The sequence below is a fragment of the Acipenser ruthenus genome, chromosome 12, assembly GCF_902713425.1.
Source record: "Acipenser ruthenus chromosome 12, fAciRut3.2 maternal haplotype, whole genome shotgun sequence".
Taxonomy (NCBI): domain Eukaryota; kingdom Metazoa; phylum Chordata; class Actinopteri; order Acipenseriformes; family Acipenseridae; genus Acipenser; species Acipenser ruthenus.
Window position 1 is genome coordinate 4,931,676 of NC_081200.1, and position 19,119 is coordinate 4,950,794.

Here is a 19,119-nt window from a genome sequence, read left to right on the forward strand (position 1 = left end):
TTTAACAAAAAACTGTTTATCGACACCGTGGAAAAAACAGAATAATGAAAATGATATAAACCTACTGTTGCAGGAAATTAGGCGGATCAATAATTGAAAAATAGTAATGCCTATCGTTTTGCTATCTTTCTACTGCAGTGTGTGGGGAGTATTTAATGCCAACACTGCATAACACTGCATGATTCCTCCAAGGTTTCTTGTAAACATACAGCAACACTTGAGAAATGCTTCTTCAAAACAACAGACTTTAGGTTACAATAGATCTGGATCTACCTGGTAATCAACATAATTCAGATAAACATTATTTTCAATAGGAAATATGATATGAAGGTTTCTTTATACTGTACTTGAGAACAAACCCTTTTCAAAGTAGTATGGACAACTTGATAGAAAAATCTATATTAAAACAGGCTTGGATCACTAGATTATTATTATTATTATTATTATTATTATTTATTTCTTAGCAGACGCCCTTATCCAGGGCGACTTACAATCGTAAGCAAATATGCATAAAGGAACCCAGCTCCATTTTAATCTTTAACACCAGTGATCTAACGTTTTGAGAAACACATATTTGAAGTATAAATGAGTGCATGTGTGGTTAAGTGAGTCAACCTCAGCCATCTATGTAATATCTTAAAGTATTTGCCCTTTTTGTAACAGCTGTGGCGTGGGCGAGCGACAAACGTCAAGTTCCTCATTTGTTTCAGTACTTTACTGCATTACATCCTCAGCCAGCAGAACAAAAAGAAAATGAGACACAAGCGAATGTTTGGTTTTTTTTTTTACTCCGAAGCCGACAAAAGGAAGACAATCTGAGGAGATAATTAATGATACAATAAGTTCCAGAACTTCAGGCAAGTTGTAATAAATACAGCAATGCATAACCTTGGTATAAATTCAGACCTTCATCCTACACCTCTGAAACCTCATTAATCTTTCTGAGAACCAACCAGGTGCTCTCCAAAAAACACAACACAATATATTCGAGATTGCTTAACACTAACCATTTATCAAAATACAAAATGCCCCTCTGTTACCTTCTAACTGAGAATGATTGCATGTATTATTACAGACAGCATGTGGTTTTACTTATCCTTATTTCTGATCTGATTAAGAACACTTGGCTTTCATTTAAAGTTTAATATACTGCATGGTCATCGTCTTACTGATTTGAGAAATGAGGTGGTAAAATAAAACAAAATGATAAATAAAAATACTTTAACCAAATATATCTTAAAACATGTATGCTAGATCAAAAAAATATTTTTAAAAATTGAACAAAAATTATTGTATTTCTTGCTCTTATTGTATTACTTGTATTGTAACACTTGAATGTATTTGTATTTGCTTGCGATTGTAAGTCGCCCCGGATAAGGGCGTCTGCTAAGAAATAAATAATAATAATAATTTTGAATGATTGGCTGGTAGTAAAATGGCTGATGAATAAATCAAGTGGCACTTAAAATGGTCTGCCTTTGAATTCCAGGGCACTGTGTATCATCTGAAACATTTCCATCTAAATCTATCTTTCCAAGGATGACGGGATACATTGATAACACTTCATTTCAATAATACATTCCATTCGGTCAGAACCACCGCAGAGTTCTAACCACCAAATTGCTTTTACAAACATCATGTTAAATTAAAAACACAAATACATTTGAGAGAAGCAAGCTGGCAGATAAGTCTCTCATAGATCCAAATAATATAAAAAGCGACTTGAAATAAATCCTGTTCGTTTCTATTGGCAAGCAGATCAATTACACAATCTGAACCGACAGTAAAAATCTTAAATACAACGTTCTGAGATCTTGTGATCTTTGACCTTTGTAACATAAAGTAGCAGGCGACAGCAGTCCGAGTTTGATACTGAAAAGAGACGAGACTTTTATAGACTGGTTTTGTGGTGGAAACATGGCTCCACACAGTTACGCAAACAGTACATTTGTCTTTAGGGACGGAGTAGTGTTAACTGTGCCTGACAATGGGAAATATCATTTTCATTATAACAGATAGCAGGATTTAAAACATTTAATTGAAACATGTATTGCCTTTTACTAACTTTCTACTTGGTCACATCAAGAATATTGGTGTTTTCCTGACCTATACAATGTTGTCGATCTTCTGAGTTAAAACAAATGTCCTCTAAAAAGGCAATGTAGGAACAACACACTTAAGTGTTTTTTGTTCCCATGTATAAAGGGTAGCTACTGTTGATATTTTAGAGTAATAAGCTCGGTCATGTATAAATGTTTTTTTTTAACACAATTTAAAAAAAAAGGGACTTCATGCATGAATATTAATACAAACAGTATGTCCAATGAAGATAAAAAAATCTTTATCTCCCAAAAGTACAGCAATCAAGTAGCACATTCCTTTCCTCCCATATACATTCCTACAAAATGGCCATTCAATTCCCAAAAGGAATCAAATGGGATTCATACTGTACCACCCCTAAGGAGGAAAAGGGCAATTTCACATATTATTAAAGTACCAGCACTAATCCACTTAACATGGAAACTGCTTTTTTTTTTGGTAAGGTAATACAGTATTTCTCTCAGATTGCAGTTTGTGTAGACAGGCTAGTAGATGGTGGTGGTGGGTGGTGGTTGTTGATATTCTCCACTTGAAAAGGGTCATTCCAGCTCAAGCAGACCAATGGGATTTACCCAACTCTTTTTTTTGTTAGAAACACCCTTGAAAGGTAAAAAAAAAAGGGATGTTGTGTTTTTTTTTGTATCATCATCCACAAATGGAGAAAGCACTGTCTAAGAATTAGGTGCACTTGAGCTGGAATGACCTGAAAGGAACCCAATCTGTTACTATGTTCACTGTTCAAGCAATAGTTCTGAAATGCAAATGCAGTAATAGATTCTGCAGAGCTTGCTGCAATCAATAATGTGAAGTCAGCCACAAAAGCTTATGGAATGAAAAAGGGATGGATTTATGAAAATTAAAAACGCTGATAAAACAAGAATACAGGCACTTGACTTGGTCAGGTCAGATTTGCTCTGGTTCAAACACAAAAAAAAGTGCAAGTATGATCATTTCAGGAGTAGTTAATTGCACATTTGCTGTTTCATAGGACTATAGGTCTCTAACATTATCAGAACATTTAACAGCACATTAGGCTGGTATAAACCCCTAAGGAACCTATTATATCCTTTAAAGCTTGACTGATGACTCTGGAAGCAAAAGACAAAATGGTTTCAAACCATGTTTAATTATTTTAGCCAATAAAGCTGCAACCCACCTAATTACTATAGACAGTACCGTGCGGTACACTAAACACCCAACCCGACTTCTCCTTATATCCCCACAAAGCAGCTCACTGGGGGCTGAGTGGATTGGCAGTGGGCTGCAACATGAAGCCTCTCACCCTGGGGTCATCAGCTATATTTCAGCAGAGGTCAGTAGAAATCAAGAGCTATCTCAATCTATTTGTAACAGGGGGCTTATGTGAACTAAATTCTAGCCAAAAACACATTTTTAGAGTATGGAAATTATTTCTGTTTGTATTTATGCAAAGGTCTTGCTCTGCCTTGTCAAATGTGATTAGAGACCTGTACCACGAATACTTGATACTCAGTGACAATTTAGTGCGGAAAACCTTTCTATAGTGCCGTGGTTTAGATCCATCCATTCCCAGTTTCTTCAGCTCATCTTTCCAAAAGCCTTGACATTTTCTCTATTTTTAAAGTCATGATGACATGAGTTATTTGCACACATATATAAAGACTGCATGACGGCCTGAGATGGGATTTAAAATGTCAGTTCCGTAAAACTGCAAGCTATAGATGTCTAGTTTAAGAACATCTGACAGCATGCAAGGGATAATATATGTGATGCCAGTAGCATACTGTACATCTCTCATATAAATCAGTGAAAGCTTACATTTAGCACTATAAGGAATGCAACCACTAGCACTTGATCTGCAGCCGTGATTAATGTCAATTTCAGTGCTATCAATCCCTCAGATTATCTACTTAATGCATCTTCTGCTGACGTGAGCAGAGTTTTACTATGTTTTTTATTTTGAAGTCAGTATGCTGGGCAAAGCTTTTTAATACAATGCTAGTTTAGTTTGGGATGTAGGAGAACCCACTGTCCATGTGCTGATTTAAGTGGACAATCCTTGAATACACGGTAATGTACATGTATCTGAATGTTTCGCTCTCTGTTAGAAGCATTTCATAACAAACTTTCCCTGGCAAAAAATTTAATGATTATTTTTTTCTTATTTCGATTTTAATGTTGCTAACCTAGTTTGCCATTTAACCATATTTACATTGTTTTTTTTTATTATTTAAAATGCTAGATTAAAAAAAACAAAAACAAAAACAAAAAAAAAAAAACTATGTATCAACTCATTTATATATTAATTTTTCAGTGAGAGTAGTACAGGGAAAGAATTGTGCCAGGATCACCCTGCTGCAGCAGTGTTCCAGTTAGCCATCATGGGACAAGATGTTAGGAGGAAAAATTGCTGTAAAATGTTGTACACTGTTTAAAAATAAATAAACACATAAATAAATAAATAAATAAATAAATAAATAAATAAATAAATAATAAAAGGATATAATAGAAATAAACAAAAGAAAAAAATTAATTTTGTCTTTGCAGAATTTGATGGAGCCTACTGTAAATATTGTGTGCATTTTGGTAAAAAAAAAAACAGTAAAAAATGCAGGGTGCTACACAAGTGCTTTAAAAATCAGGGGTTCACAGTTACACAACTGAAAGAACGTTAAGAAAAATCAGAATTCCACAAAGCAGCAGTAATAGTTGGCAATGATTTTGTGTCTGTGATGCAACAAACTAAAACACCTGCACATCAGGAGTTGAATTCAGCTTATAGAGAAAGAGTGGGGGGAAAAAAAAAAAAACAGATTGAGTAACTCCAAATATTGCTTATTCTAGTTGTACTCTTGGTATGTGTCACAAAGAAGGCCGGAGTGGGTGGCGTCAGACCAGAGCCAGGAAATAAATAAACAGAGAGATGTGGTTTGGTGAAGCTGGGCGCGTGATCGCGCTCAGCATTTAATAAACAGAACAGAAAATAAAAAGGTTTGCAACAAAAACACAGGACACGGCACTTGAGCCAAAATAAACAGACAAACAAAACGAACTATGCAGACAAACACGGTGAGCTTCTTTTACTACTTATTTTACTTTTACAATTACCTCCGTCTCCAAACCCGTTCTCCACTCACCGAACACCTAACCCCGAGTGAAAGAAACGTGCATCTATATATACTGTTGTGCTGGGATTCAATTACTAATTAATTATTCACTTGAATCCCAGCACGTGAATTAATTCTGTGCAACCCCGTGCTCACATATTACATTTAACCAGCACGTGAAGTGATTTGTGCTCTCCTCGTGCCTAAATACAAATCTACACTTTTTAAATACACGTGAAACACAGACCCGTTTATATCCCGTGTACCAATGACTATACACCAACATTAACACACGCACGCAACATACAACACATAATATGCACACAGGGGCGGGGCACATTGCCACAGTATGTTACTTAAATTTACAAGCAAATGTGTTTCCAAACTGCACTGAAAGGAATTTCCTGAAGTATGTTATAAATGTGTTGAGGTGGGGTCACAGAGAACCTTCTCAAAGAATTTTGTGAATCCGTCAAGCTACAAGGCTAGATCCGCCCCTGTTAATCACTAATTGAGGGATTGTGTTCACTGTTAAATAAAACCAAAATCCTAAAAGTTATAGTTTACTTTTTTGTGTGTGTTTTATGTGACGGGGAGGGGGCAAGTAGATTTTTAAGAAGGACAAGTAGATTTTTCTAGCATTTTGTCCCACACACAAGAAATTTCTTTAAAAAAATCACAGACCCCTGCATACCAACAGCAAAAGCTCTTCTCTAAACGGCCAACCCCTCTTGTGTTACAGGAGAGAACACCAATCCCATTGTTATACATTGTTCTAGTACAAGTCACTAAAACTATTTAATAAGCCTTGCACAGTAAAGTCCTGTACATTTAAGTACTCAGTAAATTTAGAGATAAAAGTTTTATGATGTTGAAAATGAAAACCGAAAAAGTATGACCAAATATAATTGCATTCTCTTTGGCTTCCAAGTGGAGTATAAATCATGGCAGTGTGGTCTAATGGTTCGAGATACAGATTACTGCAGGCTGATTGCTGGGTTTGCCTCTGTATTCCTGAGTGACCTTGGTAAATGGATAGTGAAGCCAGAGAAGGTAACTATTGCTTTAAATGCTATTGTACTGAGAATATCTGGGTCCTTTCCTTGCTATTTTAGGAAACAGTCTGCAAACATTTAAAATACAACATTACTATAGATAAATCGCTGCATCCTTTGCTGTAGGTCGCATCTAATTTGGTTGGACTACGTTGATTAAATTCCTTTACATTTCCAGACATATTTTCTAGTGCACAAACAACCAATGGCTTAACTCCAAGTTTACAGCTTACTGACTTATAACAAATGTGTCATTAAGCTTCCATTTAAAAAGTAGTAATAAGGATTGGGGTGGCTCTTTAGATTGTTTTCATAGACTGCATTGAACTACAGAATTGTGAACAAGGGAGCCTCTAATCTGTAGAAGCTACAAGAAACATTTTGCTCATATATATATGGAGAGTAAGCTGGGTCAGAAACTGGTTTTGTTTATCTTAAGGTTCATCGTTGTTCATTATAAATTAGATCTCCCACTTTCCCTTCTCAAAAAAACCATATAAAAAGCACTGTGGAACAGACATGCATTTATATCTTACCAACACCGATCCGTAATCATTTCCACAAGGGAGTTATATTCAAAGACAAAATATAAAGAAACCTTCACTGCAATGAGAGTGAAGAATCTGGACCCATTGACTGCTACTGCTGGTCTGTTTGGGAGCTAGGCTCAAAGATGTGTTGGCCCCAGAGCGCAGCCAGCCAGTGCTCTAAAGCTCACTATGGTTGTCTAATAGAATGTACAGTCTACATAAAGGGAGGCAGTAAAAAGATCGGAATGGAATCCTGAACCATGACAGCAGCAACGAAATGGACTGAATGAAAGCTGCACCTTTGCCAGCACAATCAAAAGGTTGATTACAAGACAGGAGTCATGATGGCTGCATTTTAAAAACACTGTTCTAGGCCATTATATAAACGAACAGTCGACCACCAGAAAATGAGAAGGCTATTCACATTGACCACTGTTAAATGGAAAACCAAGTGTCGTATGTGTGGTTTAGTTTCCACGCTTGCTGCTTTCCGACATGTGGTTTACAGCCGTGAACTTAACCATGTGTTTCTTCAAATATGCAGTGTTAACTGGTCACAATAAAACAAACATAATGGATACCTACAGTGTTCATTTTAAAGTCTATGTAGTGTGTTTGTCACCATTCAGTTCAGAATGTCCAGGTCACCAGAAACCATGGTGAGGCTGAGGGTTCAAGCGCCAGTTCTGCCCAGTATTGTATCACTTGAGACTGTTCTTTCAACATGTCTTCAATTGAAATTAGATTTTTACTGGACTATGATCCCATCGGAATCAGACAACCTTGTTAAATGGTGATTTATCCGCAGATTCAGAAAGCTGAAATATGGTGGTTGTTGGCTTAGGGTAGCCATCTTAATGCCCTCATCGCGATGCATAAATCACACTTTCCCAGATGATGATCTAATCCTCAAGGTATCAGTCTCACCTAAGAAGAATTTATTACTGGCTTAAAACCTCAGGGTTCAAAAGTTATACGCCTGACAATCCAGTTTAAATCTAGATTCAGTATATATTATTATAGATCCTCAGTTCTCAAATTGTGCCCCCTCCTCAGTGAATGTAAAAGCAAAGATTGGGACAGTACCGACACACAATGGGCCACCAGCACTTATTGAATGGTAAAAACTGTAAATACTTTCTTAAAAACATTAAAAGTCATTATTGACAGATGAGGTATAAGGGCTCATTTCACAATCATGGTTTGCTGGCCGCAATAGCTGTGCACATAGAGGGTAGAATTTAGGACAAATGCTGCTACAAGGAGAGTATACAAGAGTTGTTCACGCATGCATGCCCTTACCGTAGATGCTGTCAGCATACTGCATCTCATCATTACAAGGTCACAGACAAAGGTTAAGAGTTAGTGCTGATGCAGCTACAGCCAGAAAGATTCAATCACCCCCTCAATGTACTTGTTGTTAGCAGATTGTGAGGACAAATGGCATGGCATATAAAAAATTCAATGAAAATACAAAAAAAATCTAAACCGCTGATGTGGAAACTACTGCTAGGTAAAGTACCTTGCTCAAGGGTACAACAGCAGTGTCCCCCACTGGGGATTGAACCCACAACCCTCCGGTCAGGAGTCCAGAGCCCTAACCACTACTCCACACTGCTGCCTGTCTCTCTCTTTACAATTTTGGGGCCATCTCAATATGTAACCATTTCTGCTCCAATGCTACCAATAAAGGTAAGAGATTTCAATCAGTTCACAAACAACGAGCTAAAATGAAAAAAGTCCAAGAATTCTGGACTGCAGATAAATCGGATTCAGCTTGGGAGTAAGTCTGGGTCAATTTTCCAGTAACTCATTTTGGGTAGACTTCAGTATCAGATGGATGTTGCACTTCTGTATTCTTGGAAAGTCAGACTTCTCAATAAGAAGCATTGCATACAGCTGGTGGCATTTTCCTTAGACACATACATAATCATTTGAATGAATCTGAAATGTAAAAAAGGACATTATTTATGCCAACTTATTTATGATTGACATAGTTTCCTGAAAAAACTCTTTATATTATTGTCCCTTCCATGACCACTCTGTTGGTATTAGCTGTGTAAATATTGGCTGGAAGGTCCATTTTAAGAAAAATACCTTGAGTGCCAAGCAGTACCTTGTGTATCTTTTCTATGCTGAAAGCAGTAAAAACCTGTACTGAATAAAATCCAAAAGGATAAAGGGTAAAAAATAGCATGACCCCAGTCCTTAGAGGCCAAAGGCATGGGATTGTTAAAAGTCGTAAGCTGTCTTAATGTTGCTCAGATCATGCAAGTGTTTTCGGGCATTTGTAAAAGCATAGGGCCTACTCCGAGGACACAGTCTTCAATACAAAACATCACACAGAATTGAAAAGAATGTTACTTTTGAGCCCTGTTCTAATTCTCTCAATGGCTGATAATCTAAATACTGCCTCTGTATGAATCATTAAAATAGGACCCTCCCTGGTGTACATTTGATTTAAAAGAAGTTTTGCACGCACTGTGGAAATGAGAGGGCAAGAAATAAGAAGCATCTGCAGTGGCTGGGTGTCAGGAACACACACATGGATCTGCTGATTGCACATCTGCAACACAGGCACAGGCACGGATTTATCTTGGGGGTCTTTCTCTCATTTCCGCTGCCTTGCTGCCAGATGGACCTCGACAGAGTTATTGGACACCCAGACAGACCTGGAGTCTGGACAGACCAGGACTAGTGGATAGCGTTCAGTGCCTTTAACCTACTCACAGTATTACTGTAGCTTGTTAGGGTTCTCACACACACACACAATCAGAAGAGGAGGGGCAGGACATTATGGTGCACTGTGGGCAAATATATTTGTGTTTTTTTTTGGGGGGGGAGGGCATGAATGTTATTAATTTCTATTTATACCACAAGCATGGGCTACATTTTTGTTATTTCACTTAAGACTGAGCTCAAGGTTATATCACAAAGAGGTCATAAACAAGCTTCGAAAATAATCCGTGTCAAAGCATACTTTAAGTAAAGCCAATGCCAATAAATTAATCCCTGAACTAATTGATTATAATATCTATATTATAATTATATATAATTACACATTTTATTGCTATAAAATATACTTGTGGTATAAACAGAATACTGAATGATAGTTCGTGGTATATGCTTATATACCTTAGGAGGATGTCCTGCGGTGAATAGAAACTGTATACCATGAATGATCATTCAGTATCCTCTATTTATCTGAGGAACACAAAGGCAGAATGCGATGGCAATGTGGACTCTCACACATATTGTCCTACAAGCATGCCTCAAGCCTGCCCTGTAGCATCTAAGCCTACACTATATGTTCTCTTTTCTTACAAATGCCTCCTAGCAAATGTGCCGTGTCTGGGCCAAACAATATGCGGTTGTTTTAGAACAGAGAACGTGTCTATTTTGTGATATGGATTTGCCTTCCAGTGTGAAAGATTTATTCTGTGCCTTCAGGCTCCATACGTAATTTAATTCTCTAATAGATCACAGACACCGACAAGTTAAAACATCAACCTAAAATGTATTTGAGAAAACATGTCATGCACTACACCTAACAGGATGTCAGTTTTTTGTTCATCTGATTTTACTTCAAAAACTGTACCACTACTGCAAAGTACAGGTAAAAAAAAAATATTATTTTACCTTAAAGCTATTAACAACCAGAATATTACATCTTTAGGTGACAGTTAGATTTATCACAAAGCATCTTTATTGTGCTCTACTGCAATGTTTCACAACTTCGAAAGGGCATTTTAACATTTGCTGGTACCGTTCTCCAGACAGCTGGAGATGCCTTTCAATGCAAACTGATGACAGCTGTGCATTTCTAACTGCATCAGTTAGAAGCGGACGTATACATGAGGTATAATATTCGTGCAAAACGGATTCAAAATGTTGCATTTACAAAATAAAGAAAAGGTCTTTCCACAAACGCTGCACATATAAAGCTAATATTTTCCCTCGTGTAATGTCCTTTTATTTGTTATACTGCAAGTCACATTTTGTGAACAGGATTTTTTTTTTGTGGTAGACTTTGCTGGGATGCAGTGGGGAATCCATCTACAAAATGTCAGGAAAGCGGTTCAGACAAAAGTGGGTAATGAGCATGCATCATTCATCAATGCAGCTGCTGACATTATAAAGCTGCCATGTATGAAAGACTCATGTGTATGGACTCAGGAGCTCTAAACTGCAGAAACAGAGGTACAGATTGGGTTGTACTGATGGCTCAGCTAGCCTTTTATCTATTAAAAAACACATTGCTACTAATTATTTAAATAACTCCTAAATTTGTAGTTTAACCGTTTCGAATAGATAGCATGTTTATTCGGTCTTTAATAAGCATGTGGAGCATTCTTTGAAGGGCTGACAAACAAATATAAGCCTGATCCTTTTGATGTGGGAAGCATGTGGAAAACACTAAGACATTCTTGGCTGTATGGGTTGGAGAATTGGCATCACAATTGCTGTTTACCAATGACTCTTGTGTTGTGTTTCTGTGTACTTTTGTGTGACCCTTCAAAGTAGAATGCAAGGAGGCAGTTCACTAGTAGTTGTGAAAAAAAAAAAATTATATTATATATATATATATATATATATATATATATATATATATATATATATATATATATATATATATATATATAAAAATAAAAAAAATATCAAATACACATTTACCAAAAATGTCTTATAAAGGAAAATGTGACGCGTACATGTGACGCAAAATTTACCAGAATAAAAAATGCCAAGAATTTCATGCTTTTTTTTTTTTTTTTTTTTTTTTTTTTTTAAGAATAATCATTTCCCATTTAACATCAAGAACCTAAAAAAATACAATACTTTCCAGAGTTCTTTTTCTGCTCAAACTACCGTATATGGCAGCTAAAAACTGAAATTTCTTCATGAAATGGAAAAATAAATAATTGGGGTTATTTTTAGACATGTGTGGGAACATGCAAGCAATGTTTGTGTTCGTGTCTCTTATAAATTATTTCAATTCCTTTTCTGTTCACTCTGTGGTGCAAGGTTTCCTGAGCCAAGCTCATCTCTGCACAGGTTTTGCTGCAAACATCACACTTAAGACAGACTGTGTGTATCAAACTGACTCGAGTGACTTCACCGACACAAGCCATGTACGATAACACCTTTTCAGTAGTATTTCACAAAATGTGCTTCATTTCCAGGTTTAAATCTACTAAACGTGCACAGGGTATTTAAATTAACACTGTGTGCGCAAATCTCACATCTCATATCCTTTTTAACCCTTTAAAGGTAAACAAGGAATTGAGTGGTTGTTCAAATGCTTTCTTAAATCCATTAAAAAAAAAAAAAAAGGTGCAAATATTCACAGCAATCAGTACTGAAGTATTAAAGGGAGGCGTGTACCTTGGAACAGCTCACTGCTATTCTTCATAGCTTCTAATCTGAATAAGCAACATGATGTTCATTTTGACCAGTCTTAACCTTTAACATTCCCTGCTCTGTTTTTTTTTTATCTTCATCTTCTTTTCTTTATAAAGCAGATAAACCCTCAGTAGGCAGCTTTGTTGTAAATACAGAAGTTTTTGGTACTGCCGCTCAGCAAAGTGCACTCCAAACAGCGGGATGATGGATCCAGCTAGATAGACATCGCTTTTCTAAATCCACATACCAAGCATGACTTTCCTAAAAAAAAAATTCAGTGGCAGGAAATTGATTACATAGCTGTCTGTTATTGTTGACACACTGAAAAAGTTCAGTGTGTAGCGTGTGTTTTGTTTTTCAACAGATGGCTTTTAGGCAGTATTTTATTTCACTGGGGTATTGCTGCCAATTATCTTCAGATAAAATACTTGTCCATTTTAGATCACTTAAAAAGCAAGACATCATAACTGTGTTCAAACAAACATTAGTTCATGTCAACCTTGTAAATAGGGAGAGATTTTTGTAACCAATACCGTAACTACTTAAATGACACATTTAAATTTGTATAAAACATATTCAACACTAGATCTCTTAAGTTAACATTTGTATAAATATACAGAATCTATATAATTTGATAGCCACAGCTGCAGTGCCCAACAATGCTCGAAAGCATTCTTTGAAACGGTTTTACATTCAGAATCAGCTCTTAAAAAGCTTAGAGCACAGTGTGAGGGTTAACTATGGGAGATGAAAGGAGATCACTGTGCTCATTCTTTGCAGTATTGATATTCTAGTGTTCTCTTATTGGTAGAATCAGATTCTTCTGGGGTTCTTGCCAGAAGGTCTCCAATTTATGCTGGAGCCTGGTGTGGGTCATAAGAAAGTGTACCTAGAATTTAGTGTGCAAAAAAAAAAATGAACAAAAAAAAAAAAAAAAAAAAAAAAAAAAAAATCAGTGGATATCACAATTGTTTTTAGTAATAATTCCCCCATTATTATCCCCAATGTCCTGTTACGAAACCTGAATCTGCATTTCAAAATGTATTTATGGGGAGGATGCGGAGGAGGCGAATTTGATTAGTGTTTGGTTCATTCAACAATATGACCTCGCTCTTTCTTATGCAAGGCCATAAGCACGGTGGGTTAACGACAGAGACTCGCTTACTACTAGGTAGGTAAAGATTTCACTAATGTTACATTGATTTCATGCAAAGCCAATTTTGTCACGTCAGCAAAACTAGGGCCCGATTTGAATGATGTTATTTATATGCAAATGAGGCTACGCTCTCTCTGTTTCCAACAGGCAAAATTACAGCATGCCAACCAGTTGGTTAATGTCTGCCATCAAACTTACAATATTTCTGTCGTCAGCATGAAAGACAATACTCTACAGCAGCAAAAAACCGTGAAATCACAAGAGCAATAAGTGACCTTCAGAAAACTAAACGTTGAAAAGTGCTTTAAGTGCTTTAATAGAAATCTCACATTAAAAAGGAAGACGTTGCCGTTTCCAAGTTCCAGGAAAAAGACTACTGACCCATTTGATCCTAGGTTCGAATCCCAGATAATATAATCCACACACTAAATGTAAACGGTTTGTTTTTGCTGTGGCTGAATCCTTTTTTTCGTCCTAAATGAAGGAAGATTTGGAAAACTTGAATTATCTCATCAAATACATTCAGACATGTCACTGACTGTAATAGGTTTTTACGATGTAATACATTTCAATAAAAGTACACATTTGGGAAATACATTAACCTCACACATGAATACATTTGAGTCACACTGTATGCAATAAGTAGCTATCAACTCACTATCACTGTCACGCTGAAAATAGAAAAACTGTAATAATTGAAATGCCTCAAATGCTGTAGTGTACACGAAAGCTAGTACAATCTGCTTCAAATACTGTATAATGGGCAATACAAGAATGTAAGGCAACACCTTTGAAAAAAAATTAACCTCATAATGTATGGGAGAATACTTTGGAGTCTACTGTATACAGTAAATGTCTATGAACTGACAAACAGTATAAAGGATTTTTACTCTCGAAGGTAAAGTGTGACTGCTTATATGTGCTGTTGTTTAAATGAGAAAAATGGGACCTTCTCTAGCATTTTACACACTTTTACAGACAGAAATATACTAGAGACTATTTAACTTATTTGAAATACTAGTCTGGGATTTATTGTAAAAAGGTTTGATGGTTTTACACTAAAATAAAATATATTATTAGCTACTGGTCTAAAGTTTTGAGCAGAGTTATATATTCCTACTAGTGTTTAATTATCTGAACAGGAGCAGTATTCACATGTTCTGCTGTTTAGAATAAATGAAGACCCTTGAATTCCATAAAAAAAAAAAAAAAAACATTTGTGTAAATAATCACATCCTTATGCAGGACTAATATAGATTAATATCATTAAATCTCATGTAAAGGGGTATTCCCCAAAAAGGCACCCCATGCCCCAACAATTGCAACACTGCAAACCACTGATGTGAAATGAGCTGCTCACACATTTACCGATTATCTGGAGCAACTCAATTCACTTTGTGGGCTGCGGTGTTATCACAACGCACACTTGTTGCCTTGCAGCAATTGCACAAGTCACACAGAAAACAAATTCATTTTTATTGCCAGCTGTGTAATTTCGAGGACAGCTATCTGGCAATTCGTAGCCATAATAAAAACTCTGAATTTATTACAGGACATGTTTGTTGCCCTTTGGGAAATTACTAGACCTTGTCTATATGAAGAAATAAGAAAGAAAAAAAAAAAGAACCTAAAATCCATGCTAGATGCCTTGAAGTCATTCAAGCATACACTGAAGAAAAATGATATGACATGTTCATTACTACAAATTCCAACTCCTGTACTCTTTATATTAAAATCAAATATAAAGAAAAACTAAAAATACACATCTTCCTATAGCATATACATTTATTCTACTGGCATCTGTAACAGCTGCTGTGATGTGCATCTTGTTTATGTGACTGGAAGACACACAATTACTTCCAGAACAACATGGCTAAGAAGTGAATGGAGAGCAATCACAGCAGCTTCAGTATGTATGTAGTACTAATTGTGGAATAAAATACTAAGGTCTTTTTTGAAGCTCATTACCTTTTCATTAAGGTCTTCTTTCTTCTCAATTTTAAAAGACTGGGGACACAGATTAACTGAACTGGCACTGGGATTTAGCTCTAGCTAAGCAGGTGTTCACAGACTCATATACTGTACCCTGACACTTACACAGATCCTACTACTATTGTAATGTGATATTTCACTTCCCATTAAAGGAGTCTCAAGCTGGCTTACAAATGCACTGCATAGATTTAGTTGGATCTGTTATATCAGCAATTAATACACACTGCTTTATCTGCAGTAAACCAGGCTGCAGGATTCTTTTAAAAACTTCAACACTTGCCCAATGGAAGCTTTGTAAGATCATGGCTGTCACGTGTGATGGGTGCTGGTGGGGCTGTTTAGGAGTTCTGCCACGTAGTTTAGAGACAGTCTGGGGATGTCACCTGCTCACGCAGCTATGAAGCTGACAACAAGGTCACAGTTGATGAGATCAGGCAGAGTTCTGGCATCATGATCAATTTATGTTATTATCACTAGCTAGCATTGGTCCTCAACAAAAGAGAAAAGGCAACCCCCCAACCGAGGGCAAGCATACAGACTGCACTGTTTAATATTTAATGCCATGAAGTGTCTCAGAGAACTGAGCATCTTAACGGAACCTTTAGAGGATGTCATAGGGAAATATCTAAACAGGAACGACTTACTGTATAAAACAAGACGTTTTCTAGTACCTGGTACAGAAAGAGCACATTCTGCACAGTGCTGAGGCTAGATGTACCCTTTTAAAACACCTATTTTTTTAGTATAGATTGGCTAACACACAGATTCAAACTCGTGGATTAGGTTTGTGTTTTTCCGCTGGCAAATACACCCAAATAAATTCCCACTAACACAGTGTGATGCATGTTTTTGTAAACCCTACAGATTGTACCGTACTGTAATAATACTACGAACAAACATATTTATTACACATGCTGCTAACTGACCAATGTACAAAATAGCCTGCAATGTGTATAGCATATATCCTCAAATATATATTTTCGTAGCCTAAATATTTTTCCCCTGAAGTGCTTTTTAAAGGTGTTTATCATCCACTGTTTGAAGTGTATTATTCATTCATACAGTACATTGATGTAATCCCATTGTGTTCTCCAGGGTTCATTCTTGTTCAAGGCAGTATAATATAGATGCTCCCATCTAAATGTTCTTATTTGGTTTTTAATATTGATCCGTTTCCTTGAATCGATTCTTTGTTTACATTTCAAAACAAGCACAAAGTATCATGGGGGAACAGGCTGCGACTGTCTGCAGTCAAGTCAATAAAACCTTAAGCGCTGCTGACATTTAGCAAGGATTTGGTAAATAATAAGATAAGTGTTAGGATATGTCACGTACTTATATATACGTACATATATATACGTACATATATATATATATATATATATATATATATATATATATATATATATATATATATAATCATGGCGTTGTTCATTGAAACAAATACTTTATATCTCATTTACACTCAATATAAACTATGCATGTGAAAACGGTGCTGTATAAATATAGTTTACAGCAGTTACCAATAAATGTGTAATCCAGCGCAAAAGACCTGGCCCATGTCTTGAGCCAATGGTCATTCTCAGGACACAATCCATTTGAACGATCCCCTTGTGCAATACGACAGATGGCTCTTTGGCCAAAGAGAACATTTTACACGCACAGATAACTAGGGACTGTGAGATTGTATTGAACAGCTAGATTTAGAAAAATAAGCCTTAATACATAATTCATGTATTAACAAATTAACTTCACATTGCAGACTATTCTTTATTTATTTAGGTACTGTCTTTTTCAATCCATGTCATTTTACACGGTATATCTCCTATAACAAGATACACGTTTGAGTAAATAAACTTTCATATTTCATAATACTGCATTAAAAGTAAATAACAAGTCCCAAACATATAGGAATTGTTCAGGAGGGTACTTTAAATATTTCTGTCACAATACAGTACTGAGCACATCTGACAAAATGTATTGCACCATATTGTTGCTGTTCATTGTCACTTCAGACACACACAGAACCTGCGTATAAACTCAACTGAAAAAAAGATGTATTGATAACTCAGTAGATTATAAATATTATTTTTACTACCTATATATAAAAAAAAAAAAAAAAACACGAGCATATAAACGGCATAACCTACCTCTCCTCCGTGGCCGTCAAATATTCCGAATATGGACGGGTGAGTCTTGTTGACCAAATCAGTGATGACTTCAAAGCGGTCTTCCATGTGTTCTCTCCTGCCTTGTATCGAATACACGGCCACATTGTGGCGCTTGAATTCCCAGGTTTTCGAGAACTCAGCCTCCAGGATATCAAGACCTCCCAGTCTGTCATTCTGCATAATCTCCGCTACCTTTCCTTTAACCATCTTCACGGCATCCCTGCTCGACTTGACAATCGTCTTCACTTCATCCGTGTGGAAGAAGTAGCTCCAAAGGGCCAGGCTAATGCATAGCAGGAACAAGGTTTCTGGTCTCAGTAAGAAATAACGCATGATCCGACCCAAGAGAGACAATAACGTCATTGTATCTTCTATCATTTAATTTATACACACAAAAACGATACTGGCAAAGGTTCTTCACTGCTAAATGAACAAATCAGTTCATACTTTTGCAACTGAAAGGTGTATAGCAAATCGGAATGCTGTAGCTCAACAACAATGTCAATGCCCCCAGGTCAATGTAGATGTATTGTTTCTATTATTTTTTCTTTCTTCAGCTCAATAACAACAGTGTTGAGGATGCTGCAAGCAAGATTCTCATTTTCAGAGATACAGCTGGCATCCTATTATTTGCAATAGTCACAGTAATATCTAAAGTCTTAAACCAGCAAACTCAACATAGAGACAAATACTATTATACCTGGACGTGGTAAGAACGAGCCGCGTTTGTTTAAAGCAACCTTGTTAGTGCAGCCCCTATCAATTCAGCATTCTCTTGCCCGACTGCAAACTGCCAGTATCAAACCATTGCTGCCGCATACCACTCTGTGGAGCACTCCATTGAGTACAGGTGGGGGTCACCAATTTATTCCCCTAAAACGTACTATTACCAGACAAAAAACTGCTATTATGCCGCTTTTTATTTATTCATGTATTTATTTTATTAAGACTGGTTAACATATACATGAAAAGATTTATATTCTTGAAATACACTGAATGCCCGTACAAAGCCCCTTATATTTTGCTTGGCACATTCTACTAGAAATTATTCGGACGGCAAGCGGAAAGGCGCAAAGTGCATGCCTTTATATATTCCAGAAAAGGGACGGCAGTTTTGTGTGTCTGATGTACGTCTCTTTACTATTTCATTCTAAATTGACTACACTTTCAAATTAAAATATCATGGGAATTAGACCTACAAACAAGTAATAATGGTACAATTCTTACCCCCCCCCCCCCCCCCCATACATACATATACATATACACATGTAGTGTTTATTCACCAAAAACATAGTCAATTGGAGACAAACGACAGCTGCGTGGAAAAGATGTGCCAGTACTGATAGTTCCTGTTTTTCACCTGCCAATGCATGTAACAGTATCCCAGTCACTGTGAACTGAACAGAGAGGAATCGCTGTCAAATTATGTCCAAAACACTAAAATGTAGAATAACAAGTCTTAGAAAATGGTTGTCTATTAGGGAGGGGGACATATTTGTAAAAATAAGTTCATTGTTTCATAGAAGTATCGTGACACATTGAGGCCCTTTTCTTCAGTGGGAAATAGTCACTGCAACATTACAGTGGAGCTTAAGTATAATTCTAACAGCATGCAGTACCACTACACTA

The 19,119-nt window shown here is 36.5% G+C and overlaps 1 protein-coding gene across 1 annotated transcript in view; it reads right to left on the reverse strand.

Moving 5' to 3' along the window:
* LOC117417161 (protein phosphatase 1L) overlaps positions 1 to 18,329 on the reverse strand; it is a 39,172-nt gene extending 20,843 nt beyond the window's left edge. Inside the window, exon 1 of the mRNA XM_034029075.3 lies at positions 17,470 to 18,329. Coding sequence (XP_033884966.2) covers positions 17,470 to 17,868 — 399 coding nt within the window. The 5' untranslated portion in view covers positions 17,869 to 18,329. The remainder of the gene's footprint in view (positions 1 to 17,469) is intronic.
* Positions 18,330 to 19,119: the final 790 nt, after the last annotated feature.